The 22,856-nt window shown below is 53.0% G+C and overlaps 5 protein-coding genes across 9 annotated transcripts; 3 read left to right on the top strand and 2 right to left on the bottom strand.

Moving 5' to 3' along the window:
* The first annotated feature begins 772 nt into the window (after positions 1–772).
* med16 (mediator complex subunit 16) lies at positions 773–6,427 on the top strand. Of its 2 annotated transcripts, XM_088425124.1 has the most exons (16): positions 773–917; positions 1,586–1,755; positions 1,826–1,933; positions 2,182–2,351; positions 2,417–2,698; positions 2,774–2,923; positions 3,176–3,281; positions 3,347–3,502; positions 3,570–3,793; positions 3,891–4,097; positions 4,183–4,393; positions 4,453–4,586; positions 4,647–4,839; positions 5,319–5,508; positions 5,708–5,791; positions 5,860–6,427. In XM_088425124.1, the coding sequence occupies exons 2-16, from the start codon at positions 1,605–1,607 to the stop codon at positions 5,984–5,986; spliced, it is 2,493 nt and encodes an 830-aa protein (XP_088281250.1). In that variant the 5' UTR covers positions 773–917; positions 1,586–1,604; the 3' UTR covers positions 5,987–6,427. The 2 variants fall into 2 exon arrangements, with proteins under 2 accessions (XP_088281250.1, XP_088281251.1); XM_088425125.1 differs by lacking the exon at positions 773–917 and having other exon boundaries at positions 1,590–1,755; positions 4,453–4,839.
* Positions 6,428–6,542: 115 nt separating this feature from the next.
* Positions 6,543–9,920, bottom strand: wdr18 (WD repeat domain 18). Its single transcript, XM_088425126.1, has 10 exons — positions 9,523–9,920; positions 8,658–8,768; positions 8,460–8,593; positions 8,224–8,365; positions 7,979–8,122; positions 7,693–7,757; positions 7,494–7,618; positions 6,917–7,074; positions 6,778–6,846; positions 6,543–6,712 (listed from the first exon to the last, which is right to left on the bottom strand). Exons 1-10 carry the CDS (start codon positions 9,730–9,732, stop codon positions 6,584–6,586), a joined length of 1,287 nt encoding a protein of 428 aa, XP_088281252.1. The 5' UTR covers positions 9,733–9,920; the 3' UTR covers positions 6,543–6,583.
* Positions 9,921–10,041: 121 nt separating this feature from the next.
* On the top strand, positions 10,042–14,985 carry LOC148416801 (ELAV-like protein 1). Its single transcript, XM_088425127.1, has 8 exons — positions 10,042–10,246; positions 11,153–11,237; positions 11,350–11,412; positions 11,481–11,649; positions 13,435–13,538; positions 13,936–14,089; positions 14,156–14,381; positions 14,511–14,985. The coding sequence occupies exons 2-8, from the start codon at positions 11,202–11,204 to the stop codon at positions 14,824–14,826; spliced, it is 1,068 nt and encodes a 355-aa protein (XP_088281253.1). The 5' UTR covers positions 10,042–10,246; positions 11,153–11,201; the 3' UTR covers positions 14,827–14,985.
* A 1,101-nt stretch (positions 14,986–16,086) lies between these two features.
* Positions 16,087–21,730, top strand: stx6 (syntaxin 6). Of its 2 annotated transcripts, XM_088425333.1 has the most exons (9): positions 16,087–16,276; positions 17,390–17,559; positions 17,807–17,901; positions 17,972–18,022; positions 18,091–18,177; positions 18,241–18,347; positions 18,419–18,513; positions 18,579–18,704; positions 20,125–21,730. In XM_088425333.1, exons 1-8 carry the CDS (start codon positions 16,248–16,250, stop codon positions 18,653–18,655), a joined length of 711 nt encoding a protein of 236 aa, XP_088281459.1. In that variant the 5' UTR covers positions 16,087–16,247; the 3' UTR covers positions 18,656–18,704; positions 20,125–21,730. The 2 variants fall into 2 exon arrangements, with proteins under 2 accessions (XP_088281459.1, XP_088281458.1); XM_088425332.1 differs by lacking the exon at positions 20,125–21,730 and having other exon boundaries at positions 18,579–19,061.
* On the bottom strand, positions 19,432–22,708 carry LOC148416799 (aldo-keto reductase family 1 member A1-B-like). 3 transcript variants are annotated; one of them, XM_088425330.1, is made up of 9 exons: positions 22,424–22,556; positions 21,594–21,690; positions 21,238–21,357; positions 21,024–21,175; positions 20,577–20,778; positions 20,273–20,472; positions 20,119–20,191; positions 19,672–19,758; positions 19,432–19,590 (listed from the first exon to the last, which is right to left on the bottom strand). In XM_088425330.1, the coding sequence occupies exons 1-9, from the start codon at positions 22,510–22,512 to the stop codon at positions 19,525–19,527; spliced, it is 1,086 nt and encodes a 361-aa protein (XP_088281456.1). In that variant the 5' UTR covers positions 22,513–22,556; the 3' UTR covers positions 19,432–19,524. The 3 variants fall into 3 exon arrangements, with proteins under 3 accessions (XP_088281456.1, XP_088281457.1, XP_088281454.1); XM_088425331.1 differs by having other exon boundaries at positions 19,432–19,758; positions 22,553–22,708; XM_088425328.1 differs by having other exon boundaries at positions 19,432–19,758.
* Positions 22,709–22,856: the final 148 nt, after the last annotated feature.

Raw genomic sequence — 22,856 nt, 5'->3', positions numbered from 1 at the left:
TGGAGAAGCGCAATCGGTAAACCGCGAATTGGACTTTTCGTCAATATATTTTCATTCGTAAAATTCGTGTTTATTGCAGATTCCGTTTTTAACACGTGTTATGACTTAATTTGATTGTTTAATCTCTTGATTATTATTTTGTCATTTCATTAATTCTGACCATATCTTGTCTGATGTTGTATTAACTTGTGTATTTACACTGCACGTCGTTTTTTTTTAATTCATATTAAAAAAATAAAGTTAGTCTCAATCGATCAACCATCCAATTGATCGCAAATCTGCACAGGCGCATCAAAGGGCACCAATAAAGGCTTTAGGGCCCTATGTACTTAGTTCCTGCCTTGAGCAAATCACGGATTTATATTTGAATGGACTAACGTTGGGCCGGGAGAACTGAAGCCACTGGCTGCCAATTTACATTGCCACTCGCCAAGCACGAGCGAGTTGAAAGCATTGATTTCTCTGGGACCTTTTCACATGTTCAGTTGCTACTGCGAAAATGCCACTATGTCAGATATGCCATATCTGAGAAACGTGCTATCTGTACATCGGCAAGAATATGAACACAATACTACGTACTCCCATTGAGGCGGCCCTATGAGTGTTACATAAAGCTTAGCTTGCATCGTGTTTGTTAGAACCTTAAATCATGGAATGAAAGCCAAACCACCGAGACAACATTTACCGAGAGGCATATACTGTTAGCCACAATTCTGGGATAACAAACTCTGAATGTTCGATGGCAACGTAACATGGCGGTCCACTAGCTTCCGCTCCGATGGGCCGATTGTTCCTCCGGTCATATATAATGTCTTGGCTAAAATGCTAACATGTGTACGCGGGATTTGTTTTGAGTTGCCTTCGTGAATAACATTCGTTATTGTTGGAAGGACGCGTTTTCATTCTCTGAAATCCAAGTAAGTGGTCACGAAGCGGCGTTTCGCCGGCACTTCTCTCAATGGGGACGACTGCTGCGCATTAATGTGCATTCTCTAAGGAGGTTGTGTAGCCATCGACGTTGATGCTTTTGTGCTCCACATTTGGCTCACAGATTGCAAGCAAACCTCATTCGGCGAAAGCCTTTCTAAACGCCACGGATGTGGCGGTGGTTTATCTGCACGGGCTTGGGTTTTGCAACCCGAAGAAGGCGGGTTCAACGGGTTCCACCTCGCCACTTGTCAAACGAATCCATAATTTGCTCGATAAATCCATTCAAGCTGCAGCTTTACCTAAACTTGCTCGCACCCGCCGTTTTCAACCTCCTGAGCGTAAATCTCCACTTCCTGTCGTTCTCCATGAAAGCAGAGCGCTTATCTTTGCGATGCATCGGGGCGCAGTCCAAAATGGCCTCCTTTCATAAGGCTTTTTGCATGGTCTAAGAAGGCAAGCCATTTTCTACTGAAAAAGGATCAAATTGTGAAACAGAAACAAGAAATGATCTTGAGGAGAAAAAAAAGATCTAATGCCTATGTTAGCTTTTGCATGTATTTTTCGCAAGCTTCAAGTGGGTGTGTGGCACGCTTCTAAGCTACTGGAAACATCTGGAGTCCAAAAATGAGTGTTTTTTTTGTTTCCAATGTTTGAGGCGGAGGCCTGCTGGTAGCATGGAGTTGGCGTACGTATGCGATTGGGAGAGGCGACCCAAAAGCACCCACTGTCCCTCCGTCCCCCTGGTCTGCTCCTGGTCCTGCAGAAACCTGGTGGCTTTCACCACCGACCTGAAGAGCGACGACGACGGCGGCGGCAATGAGCCAGGTAACGTTTCCTTTCGGCCAATCGGGCCGTCCGTGTTGTGACTTGGGCGCCAGCTTTCTTCTGAATGCAGACGTCAGTCACATGATCCACATCATGGACACGGAGCATCCCTGGGACGTGTACTCCATCAGCTCGGGCCACGCCGAGGTCATTTCCTGCCTGGAGTGGGACCAGTCAGGTGAGGCGGCAAACGGAAAAGTCATCCAAATATCCGGCTATGTGGATTTTCCAAACATAGAGTTGGCCCACATTGGGCCCGCGCCAGTACGGACAAGCGTCGCGTACGCAGGTCCCATGAAATAAGGACCGCCGCTTTCGGGACGAGCGGTCGGCATACAAGCTAGCGGTCGGCATACAAGCTAGCGGTCGGCATACAAGCTAGCGGCCGGCGCGCATCATCTGAACGGGTCGGTCTTTGCTCCCCAGGCTCCAGGTTGCTGTCGGCGGACGGCGATGGGCACATCAAGTGCTGGTCCATGTCGGAGCACCTGGTCAACAGTTGGGAAAGTGCTCTGAGCAGTTCCGTGGAAGGAGATCCCATTGTGGCGCTGAGCTGGCTGCACAACGGCGTCAAGCTGGCTCTGCACGTGGAGATGGTACCCGGTCCCGCTTGGCCCGCCCCGGCCAGCCGCCTGGGTTAAGGCCGCCTGTTTGTTTGCAGTCCGGTTCCACAAACTTTGGCGAGAAGTTCTCCCGGGTCAAGTTCTCGCCGTCGCTGACCCTGTTTGGCGGCAAGCCCATGGAGGGCTGGTTGGCGGTGACGGTGAGCGGCCTGGTCACCGTGTCGCTGCTCAAACCCGGCGGCGCCCTGCTGACGGCCAGCGAGAGCCTGTGCCGCCTGCGGGGGCGCGTGGCGCTGGCCGACATCGCCTTCACCGGAGGCGGCAACATCGTGGTGGCCGCCACTGACGGCAGCAGCTCTTCGCCCGTGCAGTTTTACAAGGTGGGGCGCTCGGCACGCGGCGGCGACCACTGCTGACCTGACCTGTCCTGCCCTGCTGCCGCGCCTTTTCTTCAGGTGGTGGTGAGCGTGGTGAGCGAGAAGTGCCGCATCGACACAGAGCTTCTGCCCTCCTTGTTCCTGCGCTGCACCACCGACCCGCTGAGGCGGGACAAGTACCCTGCCGTCACGCACCTCAAGTTCCTCACCAGAGAGAACTCTGAGCAGGTAACTCCAGCAGCACTCTGGCCGCAAAAAAAAAAATGGCCGGCGCGCACTGGCAAGCCAAAAAGAAGTCAAAGTGGTTCAGACTGGCTACACCAAGCCAAAAAGGAGCCAAAGATTCTTCTGGCCACCGGCAACGCTCAGCCCCCAAAAAAATCCAAAACGGCTGGCACTGAGTGTTCCCGAACATTGAGGCCCCCAGCTCCCTTTCCCGCAGAAACGGCTGAGCCACCGCGTGGGTTGTGTGTGCTTTAGGTTCTGCTGTGCGCGTCCAATCAGAGCGGCAGTATCGTGGAGTGTTGGTCACTGAGGAAGGAGGGGCTCCCCGTCAACAACATCTTCCAGCATCGGTCGCCCGTCGGTGAGTCGGCCGCACGGTTGAGCTTCGGCTCGGGCCGGCCCGGCGCTGACCTCCGACCCTCCCAGTGGGAGAGAAGCAGCCCACCATCCTGAAGTGGAGGATCCTGACCACCACCGGAGACCTGGAGAGGGTGTCGGCCGTCGCCCTCCCCAAACTGCCCATTTCCATCTCCAACACTGACCTGAAGGTGGCGTCGGACACCAAGTTCTGCCCCGGATTGGGTAAGGCGAGCCTGCGGCGCGGCCGGCGCCGGGACCGCCGCTGACTCCCGCCGCCGTGCCCTTTCAGGTCTGGCCCTGGCCTTCCACGACGGCACCATCCAGATCCTCCACCGCCTGTCGCTCCACACCATGGGCGTCTTCTATGGCTCGGCCGCCGGCGGGCCGGGCCAGCGCCCGGGGGACGAGTCGGCAGTCAAGCGCCAAAGAACCGGGGCGCCCGGCCTCCATTTCAAGGCCTTGCAGTTCTCCTGGACGTCGCTGGCCCTGGCCGGGGTTGACAATCACGGCAAGGTGAGCGTGCGGTGGCGCCGCGGTTCGGAAGCGGGCCGGGAATTGGCTGGGCGACGGACGAAGGTGTGTCTGACACGCGAGCCGGCGCCGCCCTCAGCTGCACATGCTGCGGGTGTCGCCGTCCATGGGTCAAGTGCTGGAGATGAATACCACGCTGCGCCACCTGCTGTTCCTGCTGGAGTACTGCATGGTGACGGGCTACGACTGGTGGGACGTGCTGCTGCACGTGCAGCCCGGCATGGTCCACAACCTGGTGGACAAGCTCCACGAGGAATACATGAGGCAGAACCAGGCCCTGCAGCAGGTGGGCGTTCGTCGGCGCCGCCCGCCCGCTCTCGTGTGTGTGTGTGTGTGTGTGCATGCGTGTGACGGCTGAGCCCTGGTGGCAGGTCCTGGCCACGCGGATCGTGGCAGTCAAGGCGTCACTGTGCAAGCTGTCGACGGCCACGGCGGCGCGGGCCTGCGACTTCCACGCCAAACTGCTGCTCATTGCCGTCAGCTCCACCCTCAAGTCTCTCCTCAGGCCTCACGTCCTCAACACCCCCGACAAGAGTCCCGGAGACCGCCTGAGCGAGATCTGCGCCAAGAACATGGACCCAGGTGAGCTGGCGGCCGCTCGCGTCCTAACCCGTCTGAGCCCGGTCCGCGCCTTTCGGCAGACATCGACAAGGTGATGATCAACCTGAAGACGGAGGAGTTTGTGTTGGACGGCGCCCCCCTGCAGTCCCTGCAGCAGCTCATCCAGTGGGTGGGCGACTTTGTCCTCTACCTGCTGGCCAACCTGCCCAACCAGGTGAGACGGCGGCCCGCCTGGGCCCGGTCCCCTCACCGAATCCCTTCCGCACTCATTCAGGGTTCAGTGGTGCGGCCCGGCTTCGGTTTCATGCGGGACGGGGCCTCTCTGGGGATGCTGCGAGAGATGCTGGTGATGATCCGGATCTGGGGTCTGCTGAAGCCCGGCTGCCTGCCCACCTTCACCGCCACCTCCGACAGCCAGGACAGTTTGCAGCTGCTTTTCCGCCTGCTCACCAAGCTCTGGCTCTGCTGTAAGCCGGTCGTCTCGCCTTGCCAAATTGCTGTTTGGATCCGGCGGTGGTCGTCTAGGGCAGGGGTCCCCAACCTTTGAATTGTCGCGCTTGAGGTTTTTGCACGGCGGGAGAATGGCGGCGACTGCTCTCAACCGAAGCCGTGCCATGCTTCCTCACTACAAAATGTCATATCCGGATCAAGCCGGACGAAGCACAAACCGCGAAAGATTCGACTGAATGGGTTGATCCGCTGACCGGCGGTTGGGGACCTCTGGTCAAAGGCGATCATTTTCGACCGTATTTGAAAAAAACAAAAAAGTCAAGGTGCACCGCCAGCTGAAAAGTTGCATGTTTGAAACAGTAGCCTACACAAACGACATAAAGTCGCTGCAGTCAGTTTTATCAACGGGAATGAAACGTATCAACAAAAGCAAGCGTATTTGAGTGGTTATTTCTAGAAAGCGAGCACGACCTGACCTTGTGCCGGCGGGCGGCAGGTCGGGACGACGCCCCTCCTCAGGACCCCGACGAGAGCCTGATTGACGAGTGCTGCCTGCTCCCCAGTCAGCTGCTGGTGCCTGCCATGGATTGGCTGCCCGTCAACGACGGCGTCATCGTCAAGCTGCAGGGCAAGCAGCCCATCAGGTTGCACTTTGGCAAAAGCGCCTCGCCCGACGCCCTCGGCAGGTAAGCCCCACCTCGACGCCGCTCATCGCCCGCACAGATTCCCTTTTACACTGTTACTTTTACACAGTTACTTGTCAGTGTCTGCATGACAAAATACAATGAACGTTTGCGTGCCCCCCCCCCCCCCCCCCCCCCCCCCCAAAAAAAAAAAAAGAAAAAAAAGGCCAGGGTATGCATTTTGAGCAAACTTGTGCGGCAGGGGTGGCGGCTGCCAGAGGACGGACAACCTGCGCTGCGTGCACATGGGGGTGTGTCCCACGGAGGAGAGCAAGGCCTGCACCAGGTGAGGCGCGGCGAGCCCCCCCCCCCCCTTTCCCGCGCCGGCCGCACTCACGGGTCCGGTCCCGGCAGGTGTGGCTGCGTCACTATGCTCCGCTCGCCCAACAAGAGCAGCGCCATGAAGCAGTGGGAGCAGCGATGGATCAAAAATTGCTTGTGCGGAGGATTGTGGCGCCGCATCCCGCCCGCGCTGGCCTGAAGGCCAAGGAGAACGAAGGTGTTGGGGTCCCGCCAGGTTTGCAACTGGAGGACCGCTCATCGGCCCTTTGTAAAAACTATCCTCACCGGGAAATTGTGCCAAGCGGTCATTTGAAAAGCATTTGTCACAAAAGGGGGGGGGGGGGCACTCCTGCGAAATGGTATCTGGTGTACAAACATCATTGAAGGTGTGGCAGGAAAGGCCTTGCCCATCCTTGGTAGCCTCTCATCGCTTAAATTGCTTTTATAGGGACAGTGTAGCATGCAGTGACATCTAGTGGTCGGCTCGAAAATGCCGTGATTTTGACGCTACGACGTCTCAGAGGGAACGCGCTTCTGACGCCATCATTGTTCTCGTGGTGGTAGAGGGCAGCGAACACGTCAGCCTGCTGTGAGTCATTTCGCGACAGATTTTTTTTTTTAATAAAACTTATTGCATTTATCACTTGTTTCTTGGTTCATTCGATAACCCCGGCGGGCCGTCGGCAAGGTAACTGAAAAGCCTCGGTGGCCGGGAAGCCGTCGTCTCGGCGCAGACAAGAGGCGGCTACCCAAAGCAAAGGGCAGGCGACTTTATTGACGTGACTGGAGAGCGCTCTCACGAGGCTTTGGTCAGGAGCTGACTGGAGAAGTCGTACAAATCTTTGTTGACCTTCTTGAGCGTGCGCACTTCCTCCTCCAGCTCGGCCACGCGCGCCTTGCCGCTCTCGCCGTCTCCCGACAGCAACTTGGGACAGAGGAGAACACGGTAAAAAGCGCCGCCTCGGCCGCCGTCTCGGACCGCGGGCTAACCTCGTGCGCCCCGCCGCTCATCAAGGAGTCCATCCTGCGGGCTTTCTGCAGGTAGCCCGGCTCCTCGTCCTGCCGCCGCAACAACAACGACGGGACTGAGCTTTTTGCCGGCGAAAGGGCACGGAGCCGGACCGCCTACCTGCACGTGGAGCCCGAGGCGGACGCACACCTCGCCCGACTGGCCGGCGTCGCTCTCCAGCTGGTGGCGGCTGAAGCGCGGCAGGGGGGCGCAGGGGCGCGAGTCGGGGAGGAACATGTTGGCCGGCGCTACCGCGATCACCGCGTTGGTCACCGGACCTGAAAGGCCGCCGACAAAAGTCTTCAGATTTAAGGGGCGCGGCAGACTTGGAAACAATTTGCAAAAACAAAGGGGAAGCAAACGTGCGCACGTGCCGAAGACGCCGAGAACCGCGACGCGGAACCCGATCCACGGCTGTGTTCAAAAAAGCTTTTCGAAATTTGTTCCGGATGTCATTTTCAATGAATCTTTCACGAGCAGAGACTCACTTAACATGTAAATAGCCTAATCCGTTCCAGGCCCCCAAAAAAGTTTCTAAACCCTTATTAAATGAGAAAAATGCAGATACATATTAAAATTACACTAGAGCAAAAATAATGCAAATATATCACGTACTTGACTTTCGTAACTTGAATTTTGCATATCGAGAGGCATCGGTGGATATGTATATACACGCGCGCACAGGAAGAGCAGGCACCTTTGTGAGCCAAGCAGCGGACGCACTGCTTGCTTTGGACGTCCCACAGTCGCAGCGACTCGTCGTGCGAGCCCGACGCCAGCAGCGTGCCGTCCATGGACACCGACAGACACGTCACCATCTTCCTGAAGAGAAAGCACGCGCGTCGGCGCCGGAAATTCCCGCCTGACTGAAAGCTGCGGCGGGAACGTTGGCTGACCTGTGACCTTTGAATGTCCGCTTGCTGTCGGCGTCACACTGGAAGGATTTGTCGGCCGACGCTCCCTGCCGCCGACAAAACGCGCCTCAATGCCATGTGAAAACTTTCAACTTGGAGGGCATCAAATATGGTGCCCGCCTCTTAAATGAAACTTGACATGTGAGACCATGTGCATGATGTCATCTTGACATCCGCGATGCTCATAGAAACAAAACTTTCAATCCCTCCTCTGCTTTGCCCCCCCCCACCGACACACACACACACACAATGGAACGGCCCGACCGACCTGGGTGCACAGAGACACCTGGAAGATGTTCCCGTCGCTGCCACCGCAGAACAGGAAGTGCTCACAGGGGTCAAGGGTCACCGACATGATTTCCACATCAAAGAGAACCGACAGCAGCAGCTCGCCCGAAGACACCTCCCACAGCTACGCGCGCACAAAAACAAGTGGGGTTTTCCACCGAGGTGGGGATATCCCGTTGACGTTGGGCGTTTCCGAGCAAAGGTGCCTGCTCTTCCTGTGCGCACCTTGACAGTTTGGTCCAAGGAAGCGGTGGCCACCCGGGCCTGAGCTCCCATCATGCCGCAGTAGAGGTCGGTGATCGGCAGGGAGTGCTGAGACAGGATGTGGCGAGGCTCGGGGGCATGGCTCAGGTCCACCTGGATCACGCTGCGCGTGCCCGGTTCCGGCCAAATACAGACAAAGATTTGGACTTCTCACAAGTAACAGGAGAGTACAATCGGAGGCGGGCCGGCGCGGCCACCTGCAGAGACTCCACACCAGAACCGCGCTGTCCTTGCCGCCGGAAACAAAATGGCTGCCATCGTCCGTGAACTTGATGCAGGTGACGTCCTGGTAGTGACGAGTGACTACGGACAGCAGCCTGCCCGTGGACACCTGGGCCAGCACCGCGACGTCAACGGCGGGACCGGCGCGCCCGAGCTCGGCAGCGGCGGCTCACCTCCCACAAATAAATGGCTTCGGCCACGCCGGCCGCCAGGAAAACGCCGTCCGCCGAGGCGCTGATGCACGTGACCACGCCTGGACAAACGATCTTCTGCTGAAGCTGCTCCTGGAAGCCGGACCCGCGCGCAAAGTCAAAACGTGAGTTCGCGTGCCCTGGGTCTCTGGAGTTTGGCTTTGGAAAATCTACAAATTTTGTCTGCTCCCTTTTAGGGCCCTGCATACCAGCTCGTTAGTTTTTGTTTTGTTTTTTTCCCATCAATCACCAGGTGATTACAAATAGTAATTGCAAAATGGAAACAGTGTTTTGGTACGTACCAAAACCCGAGACCTTCGAGCAGCGTTTCCAAATCAAACGGAACCACTGTTCTAAGGTCTTTGCCGGAAAGGCGCTGTCGCATGACTGGACCATTGTTTTGAAAGGTCAAAGTTGTCTCGGCAACTGAACGGTGATCTCTTTTCTAAAATTGAATAAACAAAATTAAACCGCTACGCCGTATGGAAGGGCCTATGAAATGTAAATGCGTCGATGGAAGTAGACAAAATTGATAGTAATGATTCTGAAATGGGTGCCCTTTTTCCTTCTATTTGTCTACACCTAAATATACCTGCATGGGCTTCCCCATATGTAAAAGGGTCCTCCTTCCCTTACTGTGGCATTGGCAAGACCGTTCAGTTTGGATGTAATATTTAACCTTGGCCAACAGATGTCGCTGTGGGAAATGTTTTCGAGCCACTTTGCAAACGATTCGGTCGTTCCATTGTTTAGTATCTGTCAGTCCTAATTCCAAACGCTATCAAGCGATCGAACGCCAAGCGCCCGAAGCGGACGCGACGTTACGCGACGCGAACGCTCGCCGCACCTTCCTGTGGATCTCCCAGACGTTGATGAAGTTCTTGCCCAGCTGCGCAGACAGCAGGTACTGGCCGTTGAGGAGGCACATGGTCCTGGCCGAGCTGTTGCCGCCGCGGTACGAGAGCAGGCTGGAGCCGCTGTGCGCGTCGAACACGGACACGTTCCAAAGTTGAGAGCCGGCGTCGCTGCTCAGCACCACCTCCAACGGGGCCGACATCTTGCGCCTCGTCTCGGAGCTCTGGCGTCACTTCCGCCGCCGAACAACGGGCACGAAAGAGCGCCTTTTTAAACCGCTTTTCCATTCCGATTCGAGCGCAAACAAAGTTGCCCACGTGACACGATAACGGAAAAACACATATTTTTTTAATCGTACGAAAATGTTGTTCGGCAATGTACAGCTCCACAAGGGCGTTCCAAATGGCTTCAAGCGCACGGTTCACACTCCTAAGCAGTAGGTGGCGGAAATGTTTCGTTTCATTGTCTTGCCAACTGCCCAGAATTCAGAGGAGTAAGAAGAAGAAGAAGACGACGAAGAAGAAGACGATAGAGGCGGAGGGGGAAAACTGCGGCGTTGCGCAGTAATTTCTCTGGCTTGACTTTTTTTCCCTTCTAGTGTGATACCGAAGGTGCCTGCTAGCTTTCGCCCGGACTCGGCTCCGTTTGACTTGGAGATTTCTTGCGATTTTTTGACGCGGTAGGCGCACATCTTTGTCATCCTTTCGTCTTTGCAGGTAAGAATTGTTCGACGACCCTTCCCGCCATCGTTTTCTTTGTTTGCGCCGCCGAGGCTAGCGCCAGCTGCTAGCTAGCGGCCGCCATCACGTGTAGTCGAATACATGCAAAATACAAAAAGTCTCCGGAGGCCGACTTTTGCAAAATGCATTTTGTTGACTTTACGATGGTTCGCGAGTACATGTACCACGTAGTCGCACTCGCTTTTCTCGAGGCCGTGGTAGGGTGAAATAAGATCTCCCGGAGGTGAAACGTAAATCTCGATGTCAAACTCCAGGCCCGGGGGCCAGATTGTGCCCGCCACATCAGTTTATGTGACGCGAGAAATGTTCATTGTGACTTTTAGTTTCTGGCTAAAATGCGAAAATGTCAAGTTTTATTCAACTTTTTCCTTATCACCCCTGTAGAGCAGTTTTTATCCAGTTCTGATGTGAAAATCTATAAATATGTGATGAGCGTAACAACTAACGACCACTATGTGGCCCATGGTAAAAATGGATGGATGGATTGTCGGACTAGTTGAGATCCTCTCAGTCAGTATTAGTGTGTTAATGCGGAGAACTTTCCATGGCGTTTTCGTGTCAATGATGAAAAGTTTCAACCGAGCGCTCGGCTGTGCGGACTATATGAACAGTGTCAAGAGAAAGTGTAATCAATGGAAGAGCCCACAATACCGAAATGGACCTGCAACAAAGGCCAACGTTGCCTTGTAAGAAGTGTGCAAGCTACACAACGCTACTCCAGCCGCCATCCTCACTTTTAAAAAAAAGTCAAAGGAAGAGGGAAAGACGACAAAGATTAGCGATTCATACAGCAGTGGCGCAGATGCGCTTCCTCTTAAAACGCAATGTCAAGCGTAGCGGGCGAGGAGTGTGATGTGGCTCAGTCACGTGACTTTGTTGCAGGGACGGACGGATCGACGCGCAGACATCCATCAGTCGCTCGGTCTATCACATGGCACTGAGACGAGGACACGTGAGGTATTTGAAGGTGAGCCGGGACGCCGTTGACCCCACCGTCGCGCGCGTTCAAAGAGCCGCCGCTTGAAGCGGACGCCTTTTGTGTCGGCGGGTGGCCATCTAACCCAAGGGGTGTCTTTCAGGTGTGCGAGGTGCAGGCGTCCCAGAAGGACGTCCGAGACGCTCAAGGAGCCGGCGAAGGAAAGGTGACTTTTGCGCCGCCGCCATCCCGCCCGCTGACCCGCTTGACCACTCGGCGGCGTCTCGCCCGCAGGAGATGTACGATAACGGCTACGGCGAGCCCGCCATGGAGAACGACAACGCCAGAACCAACCTGATCGTCAACTACCTTCCGCAAAGCATGAACCAGGACGAACTGCGCAACCTGTTCAGCAACGTGGGCGAGGTGGAGTCGGCCAAGCTCATCCGGGACAAAGTGGCCGGTACGTCGCCGTCGCCTCGCTCGCCTCGGGCCCTCTTTCAGCTTCTCCGACTTCAAGTCGGCGCGTCGGCAGCGGAGGACGCCGTGACGACCGCCGCGGCCGCCACGCTCACGGAGGGGGGGGGGGTGGTCCTCGGTCCACCGCCGCGCCCGGGGCGCTAAAGGTTTGCGTGAAAATGTCCGAACATCCGAGGGAAGGGGCAAATGCGGCCGGCGCCTCGGGACCGCCCTGGCCGTAGCTACCAAGCCGCATTGCGCTGTTGCAGTCGTGGCCTAAACAAATATTTGCCTGAACGGTGTCGGGCTTGATGCATTACAAAAGTAGTGTAATTACTTATTAATGACTTTTTGCTCAAACGCGATAGCGTAAGGCATTACGCGCAAAAAACGAGCAATGTGGTAACCCGTGTTACGATGCGTCATTGTTTATAGCCCCCCCCCAAATGCTTCTTACATTGATTGTAATTCAATAACGTGGATGCAGTTCATTTGGTTGCCCGGAGATGGCGCCGGTGTATTGTTGCTATGCAGACAACTTTGTTCAGGTCTTTTTGGTTGTACCTTTTACGATATCATTTACAAGTCCGTGGGAGCGATTATATTTATTTTGGGATAATGCGGCGCAAATAAGTTGGACTTGAGTATAGTTTGCGCTCATTCCGCTGAATGTGTGATGAGCGTGCTGAGCTACGTTGGTGAGAGTAATGTCAAAGTAACGCGATGAAGAATACAAGAATATTACTGAAACGGCCAAGATCATCTCAAAGTTGTGCTGTCTTTTGGCGTATAGCGAGCACAATCGTAAACTTGGCGAAACGCGGCCGCCGCTCGACTCCCGGTTATTTACGGTATGGTAAGGCGAAGTCTAACCGCATCGCCGGTACAAGCCAAAACTGCCATTTGGAGCGCTTTCCGCATTGCGCCGGCGAGGTAGGCCTTCGCTGACTGCTCACAATGTGGGAAATGTCAAACACGCTTAACACGCAACCTATGGATAACTTAGGGCTCTGAACACAAGAAAATATCCAGATTTTACAAAAGATTGCGTTTTGCTCAAGTTTTGATATGTTGCCAAAATGTGGGTGCGTCTTACACACGCTAACATAGAAAATACCAGAATTTGATCCCGAAATTCGGGGTGCGTCTAATGGGGAATCGGGGTAAAAGCCCAAATTTACCCGGGGGCCGGTTGCTAGCGCGAGGCCATGGAGCAGCGGCTCGTGTCCCATCGCTTCCTTATTGCGGGCTTGCGCTCGCCGCCGCGCCGGCCGGATGGTCGTGAAGCGAGGACCCCCCTGCCCCCGCAAGCGACGACGGGCCGCACGCCGCACTCCAGTCATGAAATCTTTTGGATAACTTTTGATTTCCAAATGATGTGTGTTTTTTTTTAAATTATTATTTTTTTTAATACAAATATTTATTTCAACTCTGCCAATCTGGGCTTTTTTTTTCACCCCCTCCCTCTCCATGACCGGTTCCCTTTCAAATGCTGTTTGGGCGGCCATTTTGTTTGTTTTTCCCGCCAAATGCTGTCATTGTTTTGGGAAGCGGCACGCCCGTATTTGCAAAGGCGAATTTGACGGCGTTGTCCACGACGCGCTTGTGGCCCACCCGATGACCCGTGACCTTTTTACAAAGGGCGGCCAAATGTGGCCTCCGGGGGGAGGGTGACGGACGTATTTGTTTTTGGTAACCTGACGGCGGGTCATTTGTACACTGTGCACTTTTGTTGACCTCTGTCATTTTGTTGTTGTTTTTGTTTTGTTGTTTTGCTTTGTGTTTCTAGGCAACAGTTTAGGTTACGGCTTTGTTAACTTTGTTAACGCTAGTGATGCCGAGAGGGCAATCAGTTCCCTCAACGGCCTGAGGCTTCAGTCTAAAACCATCAAGGTAAAGTTCCACTTTCGCTTGCTGCTCTGTAGGGGGCGCTTTTGCTCAAGCATCCACCAGGTACTCAACATTGTTGTTGTTTATTTGATTCTTTTTCTTTTCTATATTTACCAAACAATTGTCATTTCTACTGTGCCTGACTTTTTTTTTAATGAGTCAATTTATTTGATTTGATCAAGTTGTAATGTCTTTTATTTATTTATTTGAACAAAGTTGGATGTTTGAAGCTTTTATTTTGATGTAATGTGACTTTGCCAAATGCTCTGAATGGATTTTTGCTCTTGAACATGTAAACTTTATTTTTTATATATATATTCATTTTTTTATTTTTTAAAAATTTTTTGGGAGGAAGCTGATTTTTGCGGGCCCGGTTAAAGCGTTTCGCCTTTCGCCGCAGGTGTCGTACGCGCGCCCCAGCTCGGACACCATCAAGGACGCCAATCTGTATATTAGCGGCCTGCCGCGCACCCTCAGCCAGCAGGACCTGGAGGACATGTTTTCTCGTTACGGACACATCATCAATTCTCGCGTGCTGGTGGACCAGGCGTCAGGTACGCACGGGAGCGCGGCGGCCGGCCCGACCCGCTGGGCTCACTGAGTGGCGCGCCGGTCCACAGGTTTGTCCAGGGGCGTGGCCTTCATCCGATATGACAAGCGGGCCGAGGCGGAGGACGCCATCAAGCAGCTCAACGGGCACACGCCTCCCGGCGCCTCGGAGCCCATCACCGTCAAGTTCGCCGCCAATCCCAACCAGACCAGGAACGCTCAGCTCATGTCCCAAATGTACCATGGCCAATCGCGGCGCTTCGCCGGGCCCGTGCACCACCAGGCCCAGCGCTTCAGGTGAGCCGGCGCGCTGTCCCGAACCGACTTTTGACATAAGGCTCCTCACGCGGACCCCGATGCCAACGGGGCGATCGCTGCGCGCTTTTGGGGCGAGCGTGTCGCTAGCTCAAGCCGGTTCTCCTCCAGGTTCTCCCCCATGGGCGTGGAGCACATGGGCGGAGGGGGCGCAACTTCGGGGGGCCCGTCGGGTTGGTGCATCTTCATCTACAACCTGGGCCAGGAGGCGGACGAGGCCATGCTGTGGCAGCTCTTCGGGCCTTTCGGCGCCGTCAGCAACGTCAAAGTCATCCGGGACTTCAACAGCAACAAGTGCAAGGGCTTCGGCTTCGTCACCATGAACAACTACGAGGAGGCGGCCATGGCCATACACAACCTCAACGGCTACAGGCTGGGGGACAAAGTCCTCCAGGTGTCCTTCAAGACCAGCAAGGGACACAAGTAGACAAGTACTTACCGTAGGCCTTTTTTTTTTGCTCTCGTTTGGTTTTTACTCATCGCCGGGCCCTCCTCATTCACTGTTTTTTTGTTTTCTTTTTTCCCTAAGCTGGTTTGTTTGTTATGGCGTCAGCAAGTCAATAAAAAAAAACAGCCCTCCTGTAAACGTCAGTCCTGCTCCCTCTCAACTGCTCCTCACAAAACACGCTTGCTACAAAGCGCAACGCCATGCAAAACTGCCAGGGTAAACACCAACAAGTGCATAATGTCGCACGCTCATGTGCTAGCTCACCTCAAGTAGCGCAAAGGCTGCTGAAGCTTGTTTTTTTTATATCAAGATTCGAGAGTTTTATTGTCGTATATGTATTAGACAATGAGATTCTTCTTGACTTCTCTTCCCTGAGCAGACTTGCATTCCACACAATAGAGCAAATAATAAAGTAGGCAATCAGTAATAGGGCACGTTCTGGTCATATGATGAACTACACCAGGACGACGGGGCCATTACGTTTGCAATTGCCCCACTGAAAATTTTTGTTGACCAAATAGCGGCGCGTCACAATGTGACGTTTATCCGATTGAATGTTCTCCAGATTTTTCAGCTGGGCGTTCCCCCAAAAATATTATCTGCAGCCTTTCGTTCAGGCTCCCTGATAATTTGTTGAAATGCTCTAGGAATATAATCGGCTGCGATGGCCGTTGTTTCAGGCGCGTGACTGCGACGTCATCTTGCGGGGCTATGTTTTAGCCCAAATTGATGTTCCGGTGCTTCTAACAAATGTGGATGGCCAGAAAGACGGCCTAGCGACTCACCGCGTCAACGACGGCGAGGATGTCCGCGCCGCCGAAGGCAATGCATTAAGGTACCTAAACAATGGGCGACACGTGTCGCGTCCGAGCCAGAGTTGTTGAGTTTGTATTTTTTTTTTCTTTTTTTTGGCGTGATGATCTTGGCCTATCAAAAGAATCCGTATCTGTAACCACAGGCACGTTTGTGTAACTCTAAGATGTTTATAACACAGGCCCTAGAACCCAGCCAATACATGTCGTATACTATTTGTGTATCTGCATTTTATTTCCATATCGATAGTCTAACGTATTTGGAAAAGTATCCTAAAGTTACAGTCGTAATGTAAATGAAAAATTGCGATGCCCCTGGTCAAAATAGCCTCTTTTTCTGAACCTTGACGCTACGTCGACAGTAACGCAGTCGGGTCAACCGTACGACGTCCTCGGCCACTAGGGGGCAGTAAACGCGTAGGCGTCCATTGTCTTCCGCCCCCGGTGACGTTATCGTGCCGTTTCCGCTGCGCAAGGCGCAGCCGCCGCTTCGCGTAAACAGACGGCGTTTGGGAAAGAAAAATCAAGTTGGTTTCGGACGTTCGGGTCGCCCAAGTGATGGAGTGAAGGGGAAGGAGCAGCACGTCCATGGAAGACCCCTTCTTCGTCGTCAAAGGGTCAGTAAGCGATGCTAGCAGCCGCCAGCCTTTTTTTTTTTTTTTTAAACCTCATCCGCTCGCTATCCGATAACAATCGCAGTGTCGCTTTTCAACACGTTCTACTCAACAAATCATCCATCTTCCTAATCATTCGAAAGTCGTGCGAATCATCAATATAGCATGTTGTGTGTTCTTAATAATTGATGAGCTTAGCCAAGCGATGCCCATGCCTTTTCCACGTGACCATTAATAATAATAATAGTAATGCGTCGGTTTTTATTTCAAATGAACGGTGGTCTCCACGTGCCAGTCACAAAACTAGTAACTAGTAGATCTGCAAACAAAAAAACAATAAACAAAAGACAACTGCAAAAAGGGAATTGCAAAAAAATACACAGAACAAAAGACGAAATGCAACTTCTAATTTACAAAAAGTCACCGACAAAAACAAAGATATCCTAAAAAAATCCTACTACAAAAGATTGAACGGAACACTATGTAAAAAAAATAAAATAAAGGGAAACGACACAATTGCTAGTCAGTATTTGCAAGCAAACTAAAAATCACACACTGTTCTTTTCCCACAAGAAGAGGTTGCTTGTTTACTTATGTATTTGTTTTGTTATGTGTGCGTTTTTTGTTTGTGTAATGTTTTTATTTTAAATGTCTTGTTTTTGTACTGCACTTTTTTGTTTTCATTTCGATTTGCAGTTGTATCTATGGTAATGCCTTTTTTGCTGCAACTAACTTTCTTTTGTTTGTGATTTTTGATTCGTCTTAGTTTTTTATAACGTGTATGAGGTTTTAATTGCAATTGCATATTTTGGTTTGCTTTTTATCACTTGCATTTTCAGGGCCACCATACAAATGACTTCCGCTATGTATTTGGGACTAACATCTTTATTTGCAATCTTACCATGTGCGCGGTATAGTAAATGTACTCTGTTTTGCAAAGGCATAATAACTAAGCTGCCCTAAGTCTTTGTTTGCTTCCAAAAGCGACATGCAATTCTACCCCGCCCAATTCGAAGAAAACGGCCGCCAAACAAGCGAGGAGTGGAGCATTTGTGCGCCGTGTCGTCCGGGGATTTTCTTTTTTTAAAGAACCACGCGTGACGTTTTTGCCCTTAGCGAGGTGCAGAAGGCGGTGAGCGGCGCCCAAAGCCTCCACGGCCGATGGAGCCAGTTGCTGGCCCAAGGGGGCTCCGCCTCCAAGGAGGAAATGGACTGGACCACCAACGAGCTGAGGAACAGCCTGCGCTCCATCGAGTGGGACCTGGAGGACCTGGACGAGACCATCAATATCCTTCTTCCGCCGGCCCGCCTCCTTCATTTGAAAGCGTTGATAATTAGGGTTAGGGTCCAACCGGAGGAAAGCGGAAGCTCCGGGAAGTCGGCAGGGCAGAGCGGGGAGGAAAATAGCTAATGTATGACTTTGAGAATGGCCGCTAAAAAAAAACTGGTCAGGGATGTGGGGAAAAAATGAAGATGTATCGCTCAGGCCCGCCTAAGGCCGCCAGCCAGCATTTTCTTAACAGGCGCCCCAACGCATCGTGGAGTCCAACCCCAAGAAGTTCAACCTGGACGGCGCCGAGCTGGCCAAGAGGAAAGCCTTCATCGGCGCCACCAGACGCGCCGTCAAGGTAGGTTCGCGCCGGGTCGCGGCCCGGGCGGGCCGGCGTCACCCCAAGCCCGCCTGTTTTCCACCGGCAGGAAATGAAGGAGCGAATGTCGGCTAGCCCGTCCGACGCGGCCGGCAGACAGGTGAAGCTTCGGGAGCCGGGCGGGTCGCCGGCCGCCGGCCAAGCTTCAGGAATGTGCCGTTTGCGCAGGCAGGCGACGAGCGCCGGCCGCCAGCGGAACGCGGGCGCAACGACGCCAACTCCCTCTTCATAGAGGAGCAGCAGCTTCAGCAGCAGGTAGGCCCCGCCCATACGTTTTCTGCCCGCCCCGGGGCTGACCCGCCCGCGTGCCCCCGGCAGCTGATGGCCGAGCAGCAGGACCGGCAGCTGGAGCTGGTGTCGGGGACCGTCGGCGTCCTCAAGAACATGTCGGAGCGGATCGGCCTGGAGCTGGACGAGCAGGCCGTGTAAGACGGCGCCGGGCGGGCCCGGGCAAGTGCCGCCCTTCTTCTTCTTCTTTGTGTCTTTTCTTGGGCAGCATGCTGGATGACTTTGGCCAGGAGATGGACAACACGCAGTCCCGGCTGGACAACGTCATGAAGAAGCTGGCCAAAGTGTCCCACATGACCAGCGGTAGGTTCTGGCGGGGCGGGGCTCACCGCGGCTCCCCTAACGTCCCCGCGCGGCTCCGTGGACAGACCGCCGTCAATGGTGCGCCATCGGCGTGCTGCTGGCCGTCCTTCTGGTGGTCCTCCTGCTCCTGTTCATCCTCTGACCCGGCCCGGTTTGGAGACCATCCTTGGCAACCGCCCGCACGTCTAAAGGTCAAACGGACTTTTTGCTGCTCTTTGTACTGTGACGGAACAACACTACATGCTTGCGGTGTGTGTGTGTGTTTTTGTCAGTGTTTTCTATTGGTTTTCTTTTTTGTAGAACTTTTGACGTTTGTTTGACAGCTGCAAGATGTCACACTAAAATCATGTTAAAAATACTAATTTTTTAAGATCCAGTATGAAGGTCGTACTGGACTAGCGTTTGACTGTTAGTCTCACTAAGTATGTCTAGTAATAATGGGAAATAGCATGAAGTTTGTTACAAAAAAAAAACCTCTCTGCGCTTCAACGGCTTTTACTTGAGCTCCTCAACTTACTTCCCTGAATAAAATTCATCTTTTGCCCCAATCTTGCGAACTCGTATGAACCCGACCTAGTTTGAAAGCCCAGTGGGAAAGTTCGACCGATCCGCGCTTCAGTTTTTGCGAGCGCCGGTTGTCCCATTCAGGTGACCGAGAACATTTAATAAACAACAAAGCAGAAGGAAGACAATGAAGAAACTTTTACTCACAAGGGGAGCGGAACCTATCTGAAAATATCCATATGTACCAGTATACATGTTGCGGAAACAAATACGGGATAATGATTTAACGCTTGGGGGGGCAGCAGGCGGGGACGGCTTTTTTGCGTGCTTTCTTTTTGCATTCGTGATTTTCAGGGCCACTGTAGTATAGTGAGGCGTTTAGATAATAAAAAAAAAAGAAATGAAACACACTGCCTGTATTCCACATGCATTTTATTTCATATCTCGCAAATTGTCTTGGAAGGCAAAAAAAAAAAATCCAACTCTTTGGCGTGGCTGGTGGTGCTTTCAGTAGGGGTCGCTAAAGGGGTAATGAGGATGCCCGGCGTCGCGGGGAACCGACTTGCCGTCCACCTGACATGCAAAAAAAAATAAATAAATAAAACACTTTGAATGTGTTTGCGCGGCGGGCTCGAAGCACGCAAGCGTACGCACTTGAATCACTGGCAGGATGTAGCGCCAGTTCCGGTTGAGCGCCGTCAGTTTGTTCATCTCCTTTCCCGACAGCGTGAAGTCAAACACCTACAGGCAAAAAACAAAAAACGGGTTGGTGTTTAACTTTTTGACTTGTCACATTTTGGGGACTTCTTTTAAAAGCAAAAACGTCTGCAGTCTTTTCAAAGTATAGTGCCATCTAGTGGCGAACTCAAGCGAGTATTCTGAAATCGCGACACATAGATGGCGTCCTCACCAGTGTCGTGCCAATCGGCACGAAAGGCGTACAACCAAAGAAAAAAAAACCTAAGAGCAACATTTGCAGTTGACCACGAGATGGCGCCAGATTCAAGGGCAGCGTTTTCTCCTGACTATTTGCAAGTCGCTTTCAAAGCGGCTGTCATTATTTTTCCAAGTTTTGGAGCGCTTTCTTCAACTAGTACGTACTTGCAGGTTCTGGCGGATGTGCGTCGGAGTCACGCTCTTGGGGATGGCGGCGACGCCGCGTTGCGTCTGCCACCTGCGAGAGACGCACACATTTACGGCCGGCATGGTAGGAACGCGGCCGTTCGCGGCAAAACGGCGGCGGGCGCGCTCCCACCTGAGCAGGATCTGCGCGGGCGAGCGGCGGTACTTTTCGGCCAGAGCGCCCACGGTGGGCTCGTCCATGAGCGCGGGCTCGTCGGGCCGTTTCCAGGCCCGGTCGGGCGAGCCTAGCGGGCTGTAGGCCGTCACGGCTACGCCCAGCGAGCGGCAGTGCGCCAGCAGCTCCGTCTGCGCCAGGTACGGGTGGCTCTCCACCTTAAGGGGACAAACGCACAACTTTTGCGGCTCCGTCCGTTTTGGACTTTCCTAAAGAGCTTGAAGCGCACGCGCGCGCGCTCGGCCGAGGAAAGGGGCGCCACCTGCAGGACAGCAGGCTTGACATGTTGGGCGGCGTCCAGCACTTCGTCCAGCTGCCGCTTGTTGAAGTTGGACAGGCCGATGGCGCGCACCAGGCCCTTGGCCACCAGCTGCTCCATGGCGCCCCAGGTGTCCCGGTAGTCCACCACGTCGTAGAGCAGCGGCCCGTCGGCGCCGTCCCGCGGGAAGGCCTCCTCGCCGCGCCTGCGCACATTGGGCAGGCCAAGCGTGACGGTACGCCAATGTGGCGAGAGAGGTCCATTTTTGGAATTGGCTTGTCTTTTTTAGGACTGAGCTTTGATCTGTTTTCCCAAATACGTTTGTCATTCCCAATCTGGGGAGCCTTTTGGGCATTTTTCTGCATTAGAAAGACTGATTTTTTTCTTTTTGAGCTCCTCTGAAAACGTTCTCCTTTTGAGAGGGAGCTCGACGGCGTGCGTTTGGGCCACCTGAAGGCGTAGGGCCAGTGTATGAGGTACAGGTCGAGGTAGTCGAGGCGGAGGTCTCGCAGGCTCCGCAGGAGGGCGGGCTCCACGTCCTCGGGGTGATGGTGCGTGTTCCACAGTTTGGAGGTGACGAAGACATCCTGGCGCCGCACGCCCTGCCCAAACAAACAAAGTGAGCGCGCGGCGGCCAAATAGGCTCGGCTCGGTCCCGGCTCACCTGAGGCCGCGCGAAGACCTCGGCGAGCGCCTCGCCGATCTCGGCCTCATTGCCGTAGACGGCGGCGCAGTCGATGTGGCGATAGCCTGCTTCCAAGGCGCACTTCACCGCCTCCTTCACCTGAAAAACACAAAAAGCGTTTGGCTGGCCCCATAAAAAGCCTCGCTCGACTTTGTCTTGACCCCCTGACCTTGCCGTAAAGTTCAGGCTTTGAGCCACTACTTTTTTCTCGTGCTTTGAACCTTGCGGCTCATAGTCTAGTGTGGCATGGATGCTCTTTTTTACATTTTTTTTTTGGTTTCAAAGCCTAACGTTGAGGCGGTTTGGCATGCACGGGACGGGCGGCGGCCACTGACCTGCCCAGGCGAGCTCTTCCACGTGCCCAGCCCCATCAGCGGCATCTTGTGGCCCGTGCTCAGGACGGCAAAGTCGCCCATCTCGCCGCAAAACGTCCTCACATGAAAAACAACAAGCAGCCTAAGTATATATATATATATATATATATATATATATATATATATATATATATATATATATATATATATATATATTATTCATAAAGGTTTTATTTGGAGAGGCAAAGGCCTGATTTAGTGAAAAGGCCTCAGATAGATTTATTGAAATAAAGAGCTGAGGTGACACTCCAGCAGACGGGAAAAGGAAGAGGTGCTGACTTGCGTTTTTCTTTGGCCCCAAAAAAGTTGCTCTACTTTGAGGAAGCAGCGTTTTCGATAACACTCGCATTCTTTTCAAATTTCACAAATATTTGCTTTTTTAAACATCTTGACGAAGCAACTTGACTTGAATAAAAACATGAATTAAATTTGGCAAAAACAGAAATTTAACCAAAAAGATGTTTTTTCTACCATGTCTGTCTTTCCCAACAAATATTTTTTGATATAAATATTTTCATTCAATGATTTTTCACCTATTATTTACTTGACTGTAAAGTTTGTGTAATTGTCTTCACATTGTCTTATTTAATGTTGGTGTTTTTTGTTTGTTTTTTTAAGCCGTCCTTAAGATTTCACCTCCGCCGCAGAAAGCAGAGATTCGTTTTTACTTTGAAAATCCAGTAGCGGCTTCCGAATCTAACGTGATGTTTCGGAGCAAATGGGAGAGCAAGTAACAAAACAATGTTGTGTTCAAATCTTTGGGGCAGGGGGCGATTGAAATTGCGACTGACCAGCAAGAGATAAAGGGAGAATTGCAGTCAAACGAGCCGAGTGTCGAAGTGCGAACGAAGCAAGCGGCAGACCGACAAAAACGATTCATCAAGTGGAGCGAAGGGACGACGACTGGCAGTAAAGCGAACCTGACTTGCGCTCGATTTTCCTCGGTGGACTTGTTCGTTTCTCGGAGCGCGTCTCGTCTCGTTTCGCCTCGCGTGAACTTGGGCGCGCCGCTCTTCGCTACTCGTCGACAGTCGAGAAATGACGAGCGCCTAATTTGGACGGCGGAAGGCACTTCCGTTTCCAAATGTAGACGCGCTCGCTTCCGGCGACGCCCACCACAATAAGAGTCGACCCAAGTGTGATTAGCGCGATGGCGGCCTTTTTATTTTTCGACATAAACCGAGAGAAGATTGTCGAGCTAGCTCATAAATGTAAAAATGAGAC

Source organism: Hippichthys cyanospilos, chromosome 10, assembly GCF_059441005.1.
Source record: "Hippichthys cyanospilos isolate Australia breed blue-spotted pipefish chromosome 10, RoL_Hcya_1.0, whole genome shotgun sequence".
Classification (NCBI taxonomy): Eukaryota; Metazoa; Chordata; class Actinopteri; order Syngnathiformes; family Syngnathidae; genus Hippichthys; species Hippichthys cyanospilos.
The sequence above is the reverse complement of the archived record's forward strand: the minus strand, read 5'-3'. Positions and strand labels throughout refer to the sequence as shown.

Excerpts from the sequence above, each read along its gene's own strand:
- med16 (XM_088425125.1), top strand. The coding sequence starts at position 1,605 with ATGGAGTTGGCGTACGTATGCGATTGGGAGAGGCGACCCAAAAGCACC. Across the intron at positions 1,756-1,825 it reads CGGCGGCGGCAATGAGCCAG|ACGTCAGTCACATGATCCAC; the intron begins GTAACGTTTCCT and ends TTCTGAATGCAG. Across the intron at positions 3,794-3,890 it reads GGGTTGACAATCACGGCAAG|CTGCACATGCTGCGGGTGTC; the intron begins GTGAGCGTGCGG and ends CGCCGCCCTCAG.
- stx6 (XM_088425333.1), top strand. The coding sequence starts at position 16,248 with ATGGAAGACCCCTTCTTCGTCGTCAAAGG. Across the intron at positions 16,277-17,389 it reads CCCTTCTTCGTCGTCAAAGG|CGAGGTGCAGAAGGCGGTGA; the intron begins GTCAGTAAGCGA and ends TTTTGCCCTTAG. Across the intron at positions 18,178-18,240 it reads AGCAGCAGCTTCAGCAGCAG|CTGATGGCCGAGCAGCAGGA; the intron begins GTAGGCCCCGCC and ends TGCCCCCGGCAG.
- LOC148416801 (XM_088425127.1), top strand. The coding sequence starts at position 11,202 with ATGGCACTGAGACGAGGACACGTGAGGTATTTGAAG. Across the intron at positions 11,238-11,349 it reads GACACGTGAGGTATTTGAAG|GTGTGCGAGGTGCAGGCGTC; the intron begins GTGAGCCGGGAC and ends GGTGTCTTTCAG. Across the intron at positions 14,382-14,510 it reads CACCAGGCCCAGCGCTTCAG|GTTCTCCCCCATGGGCGTGG; the intron begins GTGAGCCGGCGC and ends GTTCTCCTCCAG.
- LOC148416799 (XM_088425328.1), bottom strand. The coding sequence starts at position 22,512 with ATGAATCGTTTTTGTCGGTCTGCCGCTTGCTTCGTTCGCACTTCGACA. Across the intron at positions 20,192-20,272 it reads CCCGCGCAGATCCTGCTCAG|GTGGCAGACGCAACGCGGCG; the intron begins GTGGGAGCGCGC and ends CGTCTCTCGCAG. Across the intron at positions 19,759-20,118 it reads ACATCCGCCAGAACCTGCAA|GTGTTTGACTTCACGCTGTC; the intron begins GTACGTACTAGT and ends TTTTGCCTGTAG.
- wdr18 (XM_088425126.1), bottom strand. The coding sequence starts at position 9,732 with ATGTCGGCCCCGTTGGAGGTGGTGCTGAGCAGCGACGCCGGCTCTCAA. Across the intron at positions 8,769-9,522 it reads TCTGGGAGATCCACAGGAAG|GAGCAGCTTCAGCAGAAGAT; the intron begins GTGCGGCGAGCG and ends TCCGGCTTCCAG. Across the intron at positions 8,123-8,223 it reads CCTTGGACCAAACTGTCAAG|CTGTGGGAGGTGTCTTCGGG; the intron begins GTGCGCACAGGA and ends GTGCGCGCGTAG.